Source organism: Colobus angolensis, unplaced genomic scaffold (assembly GCF_000951035.1).
Source record: "Colobus angolensis palliatus isolate OR3802 unplaced genomic scaffold, Cang.pa_1.0 Scaffold51, whole genome shotgun sequence".
Classification (NCBI taxonomy): domain Eukaryota; kingdom Metazoa; phylum Chordata; class Mammalia; order Primates; family Cercopithecidae; genus Colobus; species Colobus angolensis.
This window is the reverse complement of record NW_012118599.1, coordinates 3,986,800-4,002,195: the sequence shown is the minus strand read 5'-3', so window position 1 is coordinate 4,002,195 and position 15,396 is coordinate 3,986,800. Positions and strand designations below refer to the sequence as shown.

At 37.5% G+C, this 15,396-nt stretch overlaps 1 protein-coding gene across 1 annotated transcript in view; it reads left to right on the top strand.

Moving 5' to 3' along the window:
* Positions 1-14,611, top strand: part of FBXO9 (F-box protein 9) — a 33,185-nt gene extending 18,574 nt beyond the window's left edge. Inside the window, exons 9-14 of the mRNA XM_011960218.1 lie at positions 9,130-9,248; positions 9,434-9,524; positions 10,166-10,261; positions 10,582-10,675; positions 12,187-12,338; positions 14,424-14,611. Coding sequence (XP_011815608.1) covers positions 9,130-9,248; positions 9,434-9,524; positions 10,166-10,261; positions 10,582-10,675; positions 12,187-12,338; positions 14,424-14,532 — 661 coding nt within the window. The 3' untranslated portion in view covers positions 14,533-14,611. The remainder of the gene's footprint in view (positions 1-9,129; positions 9,249-9,433; positions 9,525-10,165; positions 10,262-10,581; positions 10,676-12,186; positions 12,339-14,423) is intronic.
* The last annotated feature ends 785 nt before the right edge of the window (positions 14,612-15,396 follow it).

The following is a 15,396-nucleotide window of genomic DNA, read 5'->3' as shown; positions in this document are numbered from 1 at the left end:
AGGTGGGAGGATCAGTTGAGCTTAGGAGTTTGAGACCAGCCTGGGCAACATGGTGAAACCCCGTCTGTACAAAAAATATGAAAGTTAGCTGGGCATGGGGGCGTGCGCCTATAGTCCCAGTTACTTGGGGGACTGAGGTGGGAGGATTGCTTGAGCCAGGAGGTCGAGGCCGCAGTGAGTTGAGCCATGTTCATGCCACTGCATTCCAACCTGACAAAGTGAGACTTTGTCTCAAAAAAAGAGATAATATTCTTTGCAGCAACATGGATGAAGCTAGAGGCCATTATCCTAAGTGAATTAACATAGGGATAGAAAACCAAACACCGCATGTTCTCACTTACAAGTGGGAGCTAAATGTCTAGGCACACATTGACACAAAGAAGGGAACAATAGATACCAGGCCTACTTGAGGGTGGAGGGTGAGAGGAGTGTGAGGATCAGAAATACCTATTGGGTACTATGCTTATTGCCTGGATGACAAAATAACATATACACTAAACCCCCATGACACACAATTGATCCATAGAACCAACCTGCACATGTACTCCTGAAACTAAAAAGTTAAAAAAATTTTTTTTTGCTATGCAAAGAATAATTCTAGTTTAATATAAGGTCATTTGAGACTAGTCTGTCATGGGCATCTTATATAAAAATATATACTTAGTCTTTATATAGAATTTTTAAAAATAACTTTTGTTCTTAAAATTCAGATGCATTATTTTTAAATTAATTCCATTTGGAATCTTGTAGTTTTCATAAAATGTTTGAATTTCTTGAAGACTCTTTTTCACAATTCTGTGTGCTGTCTATTTAACAAGTACCTATTAAACACCTAGTGGATTGCCACTAGGGTCTCTAGCACTGTTGTGTCAACCTAAATAACAAGCAGAGAGACTCTCTAAAAGAAATTTATTTGAGAATAATACATTTCAGTGGGAATACACATGCCATATTAAACTATTCAGGGAAACAAAGGTTTTTAAAGGAAAAAAAATGAGGATTACATAATTGTTCTGAAATAATCCTTGACTACACAGATCAGTAACAAGGGTGACGCCAGTCTGAGATTGGACAGGCAGTTTCTTGGGCAGATGTCCTTGCAGCAAAAGTTTTTTGTGTGAGGTTGTGATGGCCTTTGTGCAAAGTTGTGTTTTTTATAGTCTTTTTTGTTAACCATACTTATTACAGAAACCTGAGAACCTTCTCTTCATGGCCTTCTGCAGCTCTCTTTGTAAGGGTTTTCTTAACATTAGTGACTCCATTTTTATTTTAACAACTTTCACATTTTCCCCTTTTGATCAGTGTCTTTCTCTGATCAGTCATCCTGCAGTTAGGTTTTGACATCCCATAGTACCAGGATAGACGGATCCTGGTTGCTAGTCTCATCCCATGTTGGGGAGAAAGATTAACGACTAGGAGTCCGTGTCAAAACCCTTTTAAGCCGCATTTGGGCAAGAAGGGACGTTTGAAGGGAATGACTCTCAGGCTGTGTCTACCTGAATTCCATTATTAAGTTTGATTTTTGTCTGTTCCATAGTCTTTTTTACTCAAAATGCTGGGCCAGCATTATTGTTAGGTGTGGTACTTCTGCAGAAATTTAACAAGTAACAGATACAAAGTTAATAGTAATATGATAATTCCAATTTGCGTAATGGTTTTGAGCCATGAACCTAGGCTTAAAAATGACTAATTGAGTAGATCAGTGACCACAGGGGATTAGCTGAGACCATGTAATCATGCGATCTGTTTTATTTTGTGTACATGGGTCTCAGCTTTATCAGAGGGATTTATCTAGGTACAGCATGTAGTACTAGTGATAGCACAGATATTTTCTTCTTTAACCAATGAATACTAAAGGATTTCTTGGGTTAGGGTCTGTTAAGTTACCAGCAGAAGCTATTGATTATGAAATTTCAATTACACCATTATCCTGTCAAGTGAAAAAAGTAGCATTAAATGGGGGTAAAAGTCTTATTATGAAATGGTTCTGGTGTCATGGGAAAAGTTGTCTACAGCTTTCACAAAAACATCAGCTTCTCCTCCTAATTTATGTTTGAATGTCTCTGGTCATGATATTGTTGTGTGGCTCATAGATCAGGCATGAGACTTGTTTCTTAAACTTTGAATAGTTTCAGCTTATAGGGCTTTAGGAACAGAAGTTTTTGTTTTAAGTTGGGGTGTTGTGGTCCAATCCTGAAGGAAACTAGGAGAATTCATGAAACAGTCCAGTGTACGTGTGGATAACAACAGGTGTATTGTAGTTTTTTTTTTTAAGAAATTTTTTTTCCTACATTGATCATATAGGAATTTCAGATTTAAAAATCTCTTGAGGTTAGGAAGTCAAAGACAGGTAGGTAGACTTTAGACTTCACTTAGGGTCTTAAGGTTCTTGGGCCTGCTGGGAAGTGACAGGTTTTACTCAGGATAAGGCTGAGAACTCTTGAAGCCAGATGTTTTATGCACATTCTTAAATATGACATTTTCAGTCAAAGCCTTGGTCATGTAACTAATGTTTCTAATTGTATCCTCATATAAAGAGAGTAGATTTTTATTGAACTTATATAAATAAAAATAATATGAATAGTTTCTGAATTTTGGAGAAATCAAGTAGAGAGAAAAAGCAAATGGTTCCACCTTTGTTCACAAAAGTCTACTAACATCATAAAGACATTCTCTTCATAATTTACATCAATTTTATGTAATTTTTTGTTTTGCTGCTTGATCTTTATTAGTAGTTCTATGAACTCATGAATTTATTAGAGTTCTGGAAATTTTTATTTAGTCCATTGATCTTAAAGTTACCAGAAATCTTTGTTCAAGAGTACTGCTAGAGTCTTTTCCATGAACAGCAGCTTTGGACTGTGGCTGATTGCAAATGTTTTTAGAGAATTCAAAATAATAATTGTGATGACAAAAACTTAGAATAGCCATGTAAAATCTGGTGAAAGTTCTCAGTTGACAAGGAAATTTAGTTATTTTTAGTACATGTAGCATTTTAAGATAATAACCAGAATCATGACCGACAGTGTCACATCAGGACTATCAGACTTTTATATAAATTTCATCAAATCTTTAGAATACATTAATAACATCTATACAAATACAGCTTTAGAAAATATTTGATATAATAGAAATTTGTAACTAATAGCATACTAGATTTTTATGAGTTTACATAGTTTTTGAAACATTTATATCAATAACATACCCATAAATGTAACTGAAAGAAGATCTAATACTTATTATTTAGCAGTGCCTCCTATACAATTTACCAAGTGAGGTTAATCATTTGCTATATCTACAGGATGAGAGATACGTTCTTTGAGGCTTTCCAGGAGCCCAACTAGAAAATCCCAAAGTTGGCTGGGTGTGGTGGCTCACACCTGTCATCCCAGCACTTTGGGAGGACAAGGCAGGCGGATTACCTGAGGTCGGGAGTTCGAGATGAGCCTGACTAACATGGAGAAACCCCTTCTCTACTAAAAATACAAAATTGGCTGGGCGTGGTGGTGCATGCCTGTAATCCCAGCTACTCGGGAGGCTGAGGCAGGAGAATTGCTTGAACCTGGCGGAGGGTGCGGTGAGCTGAGACCGCACCATTGCACTCCAGCCTGAGCAACAAGAGCAAAAATCCATCTCAAAAAAATAAAAGAAAATCTCAAAGTTATTTTTAGATTGGAAGGCCTTAATTTAGGATCTTGATTCTGGGGAAACCTGCCAGAGATGTCAAAGGTTCAAAACATTTGATCAAAACATAATTGCTGGCTACTGCAAAGTTACTCATTTAACCATACTGATAATCAAAAGATCTTAAAAGCAGTGCAGAAAGTTACATGGATGTAAAAGCCTTAATCCTTCTAAAGCTCAGTTTTCCTAAGTAACCAAAAACCTAATAAAGAAAACACAGGCGTTATATTGATAAAACATTAAATTTTGTTTTAGGCCAGTTGCCAAAAAGATAAAGAAATACCTCTTGTAGGGTATTTGCTTCTCCTTGTGGGAAACCTATTTAGGTAACTTGGAAGTTAAACCTGGTAAAAAGGGTACTTGAATTTAATTAGGGACAGGAAGTGTCCAGGGTTACGTGTCTATATTAGAGAGGAATATAAACAAGAAAACTAGTAACTTGAGCAGGAGAATATGTGGCTCTTAAATAGCATAGGAAGTTTCCTGGTTACATGGAATAATTCAGATACCATGTAAAGCCGAAAGTACAGAATCAAGTTATATTGGAGGAAAACATTGCTCTTCTAGACCTTTAAACTAAACATTTTAGGCCGGACATGGTCACACATGCCTGTAATCCCAGCACTTTGGGAGGCCAAGGTAGGAGGATTGCTTCAGCTCAGGAGTTCAAGACCAACCTAGACAATACCTCTACTAAAAAAGCAAAAAAATTACCCGGGTGTGATGGTGCACACCTAGCTACTTGGGAAGCTGAGGCAGGAAGATGGCTGGAGCCTGGCTGCAGTGAGCTATAATCACGCCACAACAGCCTGAGTGAGACCCTGTCTCAAAAAAAAAAAAAAAAAAAAGACAAACATTTCAGTGTCAGGCTATTAACAGCAGAGCGAGAACTGGAGGGAAAAAATTAAGAGGAGTTGACAAAAAGGTTGAAGGAGAGAGTTATCACCCTAGCCAAGCAAAAAGATACACTTTTTCAAGGGTAGAAAGAACAGAAGGCAATGGTGTATGACCTGCAAATCATGTGCAGGAGGGGTACAGCAAAAGTTGAACTTCTGATATAAATCTGAGAAGTTTCAGAAAGAACAATTTTACCTTGAGAAGTGAAATTACCATTCTGAGTGAAAAAGACAGCATTTCCAACCTGGAACTAGAGAAATTAATTAGATCCCAGGAAGAAATAGAAACTGTAGTTTTGCAGATGGCTGTTCAACAGATTTTAGAATTTAAAATCAAAACTTCTTCCAGTTTTATTAATACTAAGAGGAAATTAATACTTTAAGAAAACCTCATTGTTCTAACAGAGGACCAAGTTTTTTAGTTTTGTATTAGTGTATTTATAATAGCAAAGCTCAATCTTTAGAAAGACTTATAAACAATTCTCTTCAATTATAGCCAACTTGACCACACACAAAATCTTTTATGAACCTTATCACAGCTTACATTGATGATATGCTTGGACTTTCTGCTCTGTTGTATACCTTCCTCTTTTTTAACCAGTCATTTTACTTTAGGACAAAAATCTACCATACAAGATTCTTTTTTGTACAAAATTATTCTCTTTTTCACCTTTTTTTTTAACCAAAAATATATCTTTGTAACTTTCTTCACATCTCTCTCTCCTACTTACTGATTTGTTTCTTATTCCATATTTTGAAATAGGCTTTAAATAATCTTCAAATTACACAAAATTCTTCTTTATTTAATCTTGGCTAACATGTCATAGGCAGTGAGTTTTATCTCAACATGAATGGAAAAGTCAGCAGATTTCAAAGTATAAAGAAAAAAGAACTTAGACTATATATATTCTATAGTTGCAGGTTTTTGAATGATGATAATTTGAGCTGTAAATTTTTCTTGATGTAATTTTGCTCATCAGTTTAAAAATGTGCACAAGAATAGGCTTTAATATGTAGTCTGCTGGAATCCCAGAAAACCTGGCATGTTTTAACATTTGAGAATCCCATTCTGTTCTTATTATTCTCTTGAGAGGAAAGAAAATTCTGCAAATCCTGTCAGGGAAAGTCAGGAGTTTAGACCTGTGTTTTAGATAGTGGTGACTGCCCTAGTGGTTTGTTTTTTTTTTTTTTTTTTTCTTTTTTCTTTTCAGACAGTCTACTATGTCACCCAGGCTGCAGTACAGTGGCACGATCTTGGCTAATTGCAACTTCCACCTCCCGGGTTCAGGCGATTCTCCTGCCTCAGTCTCCCAAGAAGCTGAGATTACAGGCATGCACCACCACGCCTGGCTAATTTATGTATTTCTAGTAGAGACAGGATTTCACCATTTTGGCCAGGCTCATCTCTTAACTCCCAACCCCAGGTGATCCGCCCACCTCAGTCTCCCAAAGTACAGAAATTACAGGTGTGAGCCACTGTGCCTGGCCCTAGTGGTTTTTAATTAGCCGTCTTGTGCCCACCATTCAGAATCTTTATTTTTGCTCGTGGAAGATTTTCAGAAGCAGCAAGGGAAAAGAGTCAAACCAAATCAAAAGCCAAAATAAGAATGTTCACAAATATTTTAGCCCAGGCATTGCAGATCAAACAAAATATTAAACTGAGTGCACAGACAAAATCAAAAGTAAATTCACCAGAAGACATGAACAGAATGTAAATTCTGTAGAAACCAAGAATACCCAATCTAAAAAGACATTTTTCTTTACACCAGAAAGGACTTACCAGGAAATACATAAAGTTTATCATCTCAAAAAGGGGTGTATGGTCCTTTATTAAGGTGACCTTATCCAAACCAGATCCCAGATTATATCAAGAAGCCTCTACCAAAAGGAAGGAGGCTCAGCCTGAAAGAAAATTCACCAGGGCAGAAAAGGCAAGCCATGGAAGTAGAGTGCTCAGAGCACTCAAGTCAGTACTGCACACTGGTTCTAAGAATCTCTGATTCCTTCAGGTAATACTCTTTTCAGATCCCACTTCTGACACTTTGGTATGTCAACCTAAATAACAAACCACCTAAATAACAAATTCCCAAAAATTATTTGGGATTAGAGCATCACAATGGCAATACACATGCCATGGTAAACCATGTGCTTATTCAGGGAGGTAAAGGCAGGCAGGTTTTTAAAGGAAAAAATGAGAAGGATTACATAATTGTTTTGGAAATTATTATCCTCGGCTACAAAGATCATTAACAAGGGTAATGCCAGTTCAAGTTTGCACAGGCAGTTGGCTGGGCAGATGTCCTTGTAGAAGTATTTTTTGTATAAGGTTTCATGGCCTTTGTGCAGGGTTGTATTTTTTGTAGTCTTTTTTTGTTATCAGGCATACAAGCATGAGAACCTTATTTTCATGGCCTTTCCCAGCTCTGTCAGGATTTTCTTCACATTAGTGATTTCATTTTGATTTTGACAACTTTCATAGTTATTCCATTAACTTGTAATTGTATGTGAGAAAATACTATAAAGAAGGAATTGGGTTGATCTGAGTGCAGTGGTCGTTGACATCTAGTTGATCACAACCAGTTACAGATTTGTTTGTTCCTTCCCCACTGCTTAACTTGCCTAGCCTAAAAACAAAAACAAAAAAAGAATTGGTTAAGCAAATAATCAGGAGTAAAACTTCATGTGTCATCATAAAAGTAATTGTTTAAAAGCAAACGTTTTAAATATACATTTTAACAAATTTGAGAGGACTTATCGTTTTCAATCTGACACTGATAAGTAGTTTTTGCTTCATTTACTTATTTATGAATGAATGAACAGGACAAGGTCTTGTTCTGTCGCCCAGGCTGGAGTGCAGTGGTGCCATCATGGCTCACTGCAGCCTCAAACTCCTGGCCTCAAGCCACCCTCCTGCCGCAGCCTCCTGAGTAACTGGAATTACAGCCATGTGTCACCATGCCTGTTTAATTTTTTTTTTTTTTCATTTTGTATTTTTCCCTGGTTCATTAAAAAAAATTTTTTTTAAGAGGCAGGGTCTTGCCACATTGCCCGGGCTAGTTTTTGCATCTTTAAAACTGAATACTTAGCTGGGTGTGGTGGTGCACGTGCCTGTAGTCCTAGCTGTTCAAAAGGTTAAGGCAGGAGGATTATTTGAGCCTAGGTGTTCTGGGCTCTAGTGCACTATGCTGACTGGGTGTCCACATTAAGTTCAGCATCAGTGTAGTAAAATCCCAGGAGCGGGGAACCCCCAGGTTACCTAAGGAGGGGTGAACTAGCCCAGGTTAGAAATGGAGCAGGTCAGAACTCCCATGCTGATCAGTAGTGGGATCATACCTGTGAATAGTCTCTGCACTCCAGCATGGACAACATAGTGAGACCTCATCACTTTAAAAAAACAAAACGAACAGACCCTGAATATTTTAAGTTAGAGATGGAGTTAAAAATATTTTTAGTTAAGCAGAATCATGTCAATTTGCGGGGTGGGGTTTGTTTTGAGACGGAGTCTGTCCCTGTCACCTAGGCTGGAGTGCAGTGGTGCAGTCGTGGCTCACTGCAACCTCCGTCTCCCAGGCTCAAGCAATTCTCCTGCCTCGGCCTCCTGAGTAGCTGGGACTATAGGCACCTGCCACCATGCCTGGCTAATTTTCGTATTTTTAGTAGAGAAGGGGTTTCACTATGCCGGCCAGGCTGGTCTTGACCTCCTGACCTCATGATCCACCTGCCTCGGCCTCCTAAAGTGCTGGGATTACAGGCATGAGCCACCGTGCCCAGTCCCTGCATTAATTTTTTAAACAAAGTCCTGTTGGTACTCCCTTCAAAATTTATCTCCAGTCCGACCATTTTACCGCTTCTGCAACAACCCTTCCGACTCAGCCACTCTTCTGTTTGGTTTGGGTTACATAGTGGCATCCTACTTGGTCTTCCTGTTTCCACTCTTATACCCCTAGAGCATATTCTCCATAAACCACCAGAGTGATCTTTTAAAATAAAAGCATAAATTATGTTCAGAACCCTCCAGTGGCCTCCATCTCATGTAAATAACCACTCCTGCCTACATGATGCCACCTCACTTGCCCCAACTGCCTCATCGTATAGTTCCCTCTGCACAATGCCCACTTTGCCACAGCTGTGTGCTCTTGCTGACCCTTGGGCGAGCCCACCAGTCACACTTCTGCCTGAGGGCCTTGCACATGCTCTGACTGCTGCCTGAGATACTTATCCCCATCACTATGATCACCTTCCAAGAGAGGCATTTCCTGGCTTCTCTGAGATAGCCTCTATTTTCTCATCAGCATCATTTCTGTCTGCTGACTCTACTTTGTCTGTTGGTTGATTTTTGCACTAAGCATACTACCAGAAGCTTTTCTCTCAATTTGCTTTCCCACAGTAAAAGAGCAGGGCCTTTGTCTTGTCCATTAGTTTCTCCTCAGAACAGTGCCTCCCAGGTGTTCAACAAATACTTGCTAAATAGAAGACGGCTGATAGCAAAAAGATTTATGTCTATGTGTAGGGACTTGGTCTTTATTGACATTGTGCTTTTATTCCCTAGAGACCCTGAAATATGGCGTCTGGCCTGCTTGAAAGTTTGGGGCAGAAGCTGTATTAAACTTGTTCCATACACATCCTGGAGAGAGATGTTTTTACAACGGCCTCGTGTTCGGTTTGATGGTAGGTTGGATTCTGTAGAACTCAGCAGTAATAGTGATCTGTAATGCTGATTTTGATAAATATGGCATTTCAGTTTTCCGTGATGAATGTGAGTACTGTAAGCATGTTTAAAGGAAACCACAGTAAAATAATGCTGGAAATGTCTTAATATTATAATTTTTAACTTTTAAAAATTATTTTCATAGGAGTGTATATCAGTAAAACCACATATATTCGTCAAGGGGAACAGTCTCTTGATGGTTTCTATAGAGCCTGGCACCAAGTGGAATATTACAGGTACCACTGTAGTACACTGAGTGAGTGGAAAATTCTCTCTCTCCATGTATTAGTTAAATGGACATCTGTTCTTTGTTGCTTTTAATTCACCCACAAAATGGCCCTCAGTATTTTTATCTAGTAATACAATATAAGAATTGCACTCAAAAAACCAATAGGCTAATATAAATTACAGAATTTCTTCTGGCCTCTTTTAGATTTCTCCTTGTCTTTTGCCCTGGGTATATTTGCCTTTTCAAATAGCTTGTGCTTTTATTCCATTTTATTGCTTGCCAAATATTACTGGCATTTAGAAAAAAAATAGACATGTTAACCGTTGTGTGTGGATCTCACTTTGTTTGAAATTGTGCTTTGGAAAAAGCACAGAACTTTGATAAGACAATATTTGACTTCTATTCAATGAGTAAAACTTAAAAGTTCAACAGTTTTCCCTGAGGAAGGTGATAAAGTATCTTTGGTTCTTTGTTGCTGGACTAACAGGTAGTCAGTCATATTTGTTTTAATGTTTTAGCAGTTCTTTAGCCCATGGTATTTCAGTGTTGGTTTCATAGCTATGAATAGGTGTAGGTACTGATAGGTAAGGACATATTTTATACTTCGTGTGTGGGTTGTGTTTTGGTCTTCTTTTTCTTATTACATAGGTACATAAGATTCTTTCCTGACGGCCATGTGATGATGTTGACAACCCCTGAAGAGCCTCAGTCCATTGTTCCCCGTTTAAGAACTAGGAATACCAGGTAGTATTTTTTTTTTAATGGCTCTCCATCCGGTCTACGTTTTATATGGTTGCTTGCAGGTTAAAGTAACCCAGTGCTTCCTTCACCTAATACTGGATGATTTTAAAAGCAGTCATTCGGGGGCTTAGGAAAAATACCAATTTCTGGGCTTTTCCTTAGAAAATCTACTTCAGTAGGTCTTTGGAGCCTTGGAATTGAGGTTTACTCAATCTTAGCTGATTCTTTTCAAGCAAGAATAAACACTGTTGTAATTTGTTACTTCTTAGATTACTTAAATCCACTTAATAACTGATTTGGATTCAATTTGTGGTTTTTTTAAGGACTGATGCAATTCTACTGGGTCACTATCGCTTGTCACAAGACACAGACAATCAGACCAAAGTATTTGCTGTAATAACTAAGAAAAAAGAAGAAGTGAGTATACGAGGTGGAATTAATAGTTTTCTTACCTTAATAGCCTATTCATCCAAGCATTCTCGATTAGAATGACAAAGAAACCCTCTCTGATTATTATAAAATGTATATTAACTTCTAGCAATCACTGAAGAAAGCTGGAGAGTTTTCTAAAATGTGGTTATTTTTTATTGGATCAGTTTGTTTGTTTTTTACCAGATAGTTTGTTTTTCATATATGAAAATGTAAAGCTGAAATCTCTTGTGAAATAACTAGTAAAACTATACCTGAATATGTTTTTGGCTCTGCTCATTTCGAATCACAGGGGTTTTTTCTTCCTAAATTAGCTCATACAGTTAATTCTTTCCATAAGGATACTGTTAGAACTTCAGTTTCTACTGGAAATAATGTAACTTCAGAGAATTTTCTTCCTGCTCTGATAAAAGGAAAAAAATGTCAAGCAAATATGATTACTGACATTCTAGAGTGCTTTAAATTCTCTTAACAGATTGGTAGCCTAATTTTTTCACAACCTTTCTCCATATGCATGTTTTCAATCCTGGTTAAAAATTGTTATATGTACCCAAGAAGCCAGTTGTATGATATTTGAGATAAATATTAATATTTACTTGTTGTCTTTATAATTAATACAGCTTTTGAAGGATATTTCTCTTGTATGAAATCCCCCCTTCTCTAACATCATATGTCAAGACAGGACAGAATTTCATCTGCGAGTCCTATAACCTTGTGGCTGCCTGTTGCTGGCATCTCCACTTCCCTCTGATGGGTTCCTGGAGCCTGGGCAGCAGCAGCCTGAGAGACAGAGAGAGTTGCTTTGACTGTGACTGCAGGTTTCCTGAGGTCAAAATTGGGAATTTGGAAGGCCTTAGTTGCTTAGGTTTTGTCTAATAAAAGAGTTTAGGAACTCCCATGTAGAATGTCAATTTTCTCTTCAGAATATGATGAAACATTCATAGTGTTGTGTTTTTGTTTTGTTTTGTTTAGCAGCAGTATTTGCAGAAGTGTAATTCTAATGAAACGTCACGGCTGTTTGCTCACTTATTTTACTGTTATTGCAAAAGATAAATTATACTCTGTGCTTTTTCTACATCCTTCACCAGTTTATCACTTTCCCTCTTAAAAAATGTCCAAGTGTTTTCCAGTAGAAGAAAATACTAGGCTTCAAGGTAGGAGATAATAATTTTACATCCCATCTATGTAACGTTGGTTACATAGTAGTTTTACCTCCCTGGATCTTTATTTTTTTAGCTAGTAAATAGAAATAATGCAATCATATTTAACACATGAGGTTATTGTGATGATTAACTGAGACGATGATGATGGGGGAAAACCTGATATTTTTAGAGTATTTAGCAATTTTTAAAGCACTCATATGTTCTGGTAATATTCAAAACAACTCTTTACTGCATGCAAATATTATGTTACTTTTAGTGTCACTGTTGCATAATATTTCTATAAACATAGCAGTGAGGTAAGGTTTCATTATAGGTTGTGCATCTTTTCTTTTGCAGAAACCACTCGACTATAAATACAGATATTTTCGTCGTGTCCCTGTACAAGAAGCAGATCAGAGTTTCCATGTGGGGCTACAGCTATGTTCCAGTGGCCACCAGAGGTTCAACAAACTCATCTGGATACATCATTCTTGTCACATTACTTACAAGTAGGTGAATGCAATAAAAATAACAAGGTTACACTATAAATGTATACTTCATATCCAGCTTAAGAATTTCAGATGTGTTTCTAATTTCTCTGAGTTACATTACAAACTACAACCAATACTACTACAAACTACTACAAACCAAGAAAATGGCCCAAATGAAAAAGACTAAGCATGCTTGAGGAAGCAGAGCATCTGGAACACTCATATAGTGCCCATTGGAATGTGAATTGGTACCACCACTTTGGAAATAAAAGTAGCATTCCATGGGGAGAATGGTACTTAGTCAGCTGTGAGCTGTCCATGCATGACTTAAAGCCGTTTTAAAATACCACATCATTTTTCTTTTCCCACAGTTCAGTTACCATTTTTTGCTTTGTTTCCTTTGTTTTATCCTCAGGGCTTATACACTGATTTAATAAAATTGTAGTTAGGAAAGTAAGTCTCAAAAAAAAATAAGATTGCAGGTATTCCAAAGCCAAATCTGTTAGGTGATTCCTATTTGAAACTCTTTGTTCTATGCAGTAGCATTTACCTGTACATCATAATCAGTGAACTGAAGAGGGGAGGTATGAGAAAGGAGCCATACAGAAATACGTAAAACTTAAAAAGAAAGTGAAATATCAAGTCCTGTGGCTATTAAGGTTAATTAACTCTTGTTCGATTTGAAAGAATATTGGTACGTGACTGAAGGCTCTTCGTTCTGCTTGATCCCAAAATTTTGAGAGAGAAGTTTTGAGGTCAGCTTTCATTAGCCTCTTTGCAACCTTAACCACATTGTTGAAAACTGTGTCACATTTCCACTTTACAAATAACTTCTCCCCGCTCATTTGGAAGGTCCTGACAACAGAACATTTTTCTTTCTCACTTTTGCCTACCAATTCTACTATATCTCCTTTTTGCTTCTCTCTATAATGCTGTGGAATTTTTTTCTACTTTTCAAAGAAAGAAACCTGGGCAGGTGTGAAGGCTTATGCCTGTAATTCCAGGACTTTTGGAGGCCAAGGCAAGAGGATCACTTGAGGCCCGGAGTTTGAGACCAGTCTGGGCAAAACTAGGTGATCCCATCTCTACAAAAAATAAAAATATTTGCCAGGCATGGTGGTATGCACCTTGAAGTCCCGGCTAATTTGGAGGTTGAGGTGGGAAGATCGTTTGAGCCCAGGAGTTCAAGGCTGCAGTGAGCTATGATCATACCACTGCACTCCAGCCTGGGTGATAGAGCAAGACCCTGTCTCAAAAAAGAAAAAAAGAAACCAAACCCTGAAGTAGAACCAAGCAAATGAACAATGGATGATTATAATTTATATTGACCCATTAGAAAAACATTGTTTATTTAGGAGAAAAAAGGACATTACAACAGGCATTATTTGTAGCTGCTAATTATCACATTGACTTCCTGTAATATTTATAAAATCACTTGAATTCTCTGCTTTTGTTTTTCTCTTTGTCAGAAGGAGAAGAATAAAAGGCAGTGGTAGCATAACTTACCACCTACTTTCCCTCCCCCGTGCCTATAATTATGCTGTTGATCATGCAATTACTAAATAATCAAATTATATTCTAGGAATATAATTCTTTCTGAAATATTTTAACAAGAACCTAATGTCTATAGCTTCTGACTTAAAAATTCTACTCTTAGGAATCTCTGAGGGACATCAAAATCACCTGATTTTAAATTGAGAAATAGTAGACACAATCTAAATCCCCAATTAAGTAAACTGTGGTACAAGCCAACAGTGAAATATCATCCACACTAAAAGTGTTTTCTGAAAAATAGTGGTATGGGAAAATGCAAATAATCAAATGAAATAAAAAGCAGAATTACTAACTTTGATCTCAAGAAACACTAGAAAATATCCCTCATATGGCTCTATCTGGGTGTTGGAATTATGAGTGATGTTTCTGCATACATTTCTGAATTTTTTGAGTTTTCTACAGTATGCCTATATTATATAGAATTTCCTAAGATGAATTAAAATAAAAAAGGCTAAAGCATAGAATAACCTTCCCCAAACACACAGGATTTTAAATGACTTGAAATTTCCTCGTATTAGTAATTTTGTGCTTTTTTTTTCTTTTTTACAGATCAACTGGTGAGACTGCAGTGAGTGCTTTTGAGATTGACAAAATGTACACCCCCTTGTTCTTCGCCAGAGTAAGGAGCTACACAGCTTTCTCAGAAAGGCCTCTGTAGAGCCTCAAGTCCAGTCCTCTATCACTTTTGCATGAATTAAAGTATATAGTGCAAAAGAGCACCTAAGTTATAAATGTGTATATATATATATGGAATTGGAACTTATTTTAAATTGTTGGAGTTCTTTTAAGAAGAGTATAAATTGATTATTTTTTTTATTTAAAGGGATAGTTGATTCTTGGGGTGTTTTGAAATTAAGTTGGAATTAATTTGCTTAAGCATATTTATGTTGTGAGAAACCTTAATATGAAGTTTATCATGCCCTTTTTCAAGCAGATTTATGAGCAGATTTCTGTCACATAAGTCGTCTTCTACTTGAGCATCCTAATATTTAAATGCATCAGGGGAGAGCTCCACTGGATAAGCATTTTATTTCCCGCATGGCATAATGTTTTTGCACTAAAGGCTCAAAGTGTGAGAACCTGTTCTGGATTTGTTTGAAATTGTTTCACCAATAAAGATCATAAATAAATGTTTCTTTCAAGAAAATATATTTGAATGGCCTTTTAAAAATAACAGGATTTTTTTTTTTTTTTTTTTGAGACGGAGTCTTGCTCTGTCGCCCAGGCTGGAGTGCAGTGGCCGGATCTCAGCTCACTGCAAGCTCCACCTCCCGGGTTCACGCCATTCTCCTGCCTCAGCCTCCCGAGTAGCTGGGACTACAGGCACCCACCACCTTGCCCGGCTAGTTTTTTTGTATTTTTTAGTAGAGACGGGGTTTCACCGTGTTAGCCAGGATGGTCTCGATCTCCTGACCTCGTGATCCGCCCGTCTCGGCCTCCCAAAGTGCTGGGATTACAGGCTTGAGCCACCGCGCCTGGCATAACAGGATATTTAATAAGAGTCCTAGATAGCCAGCAGAGA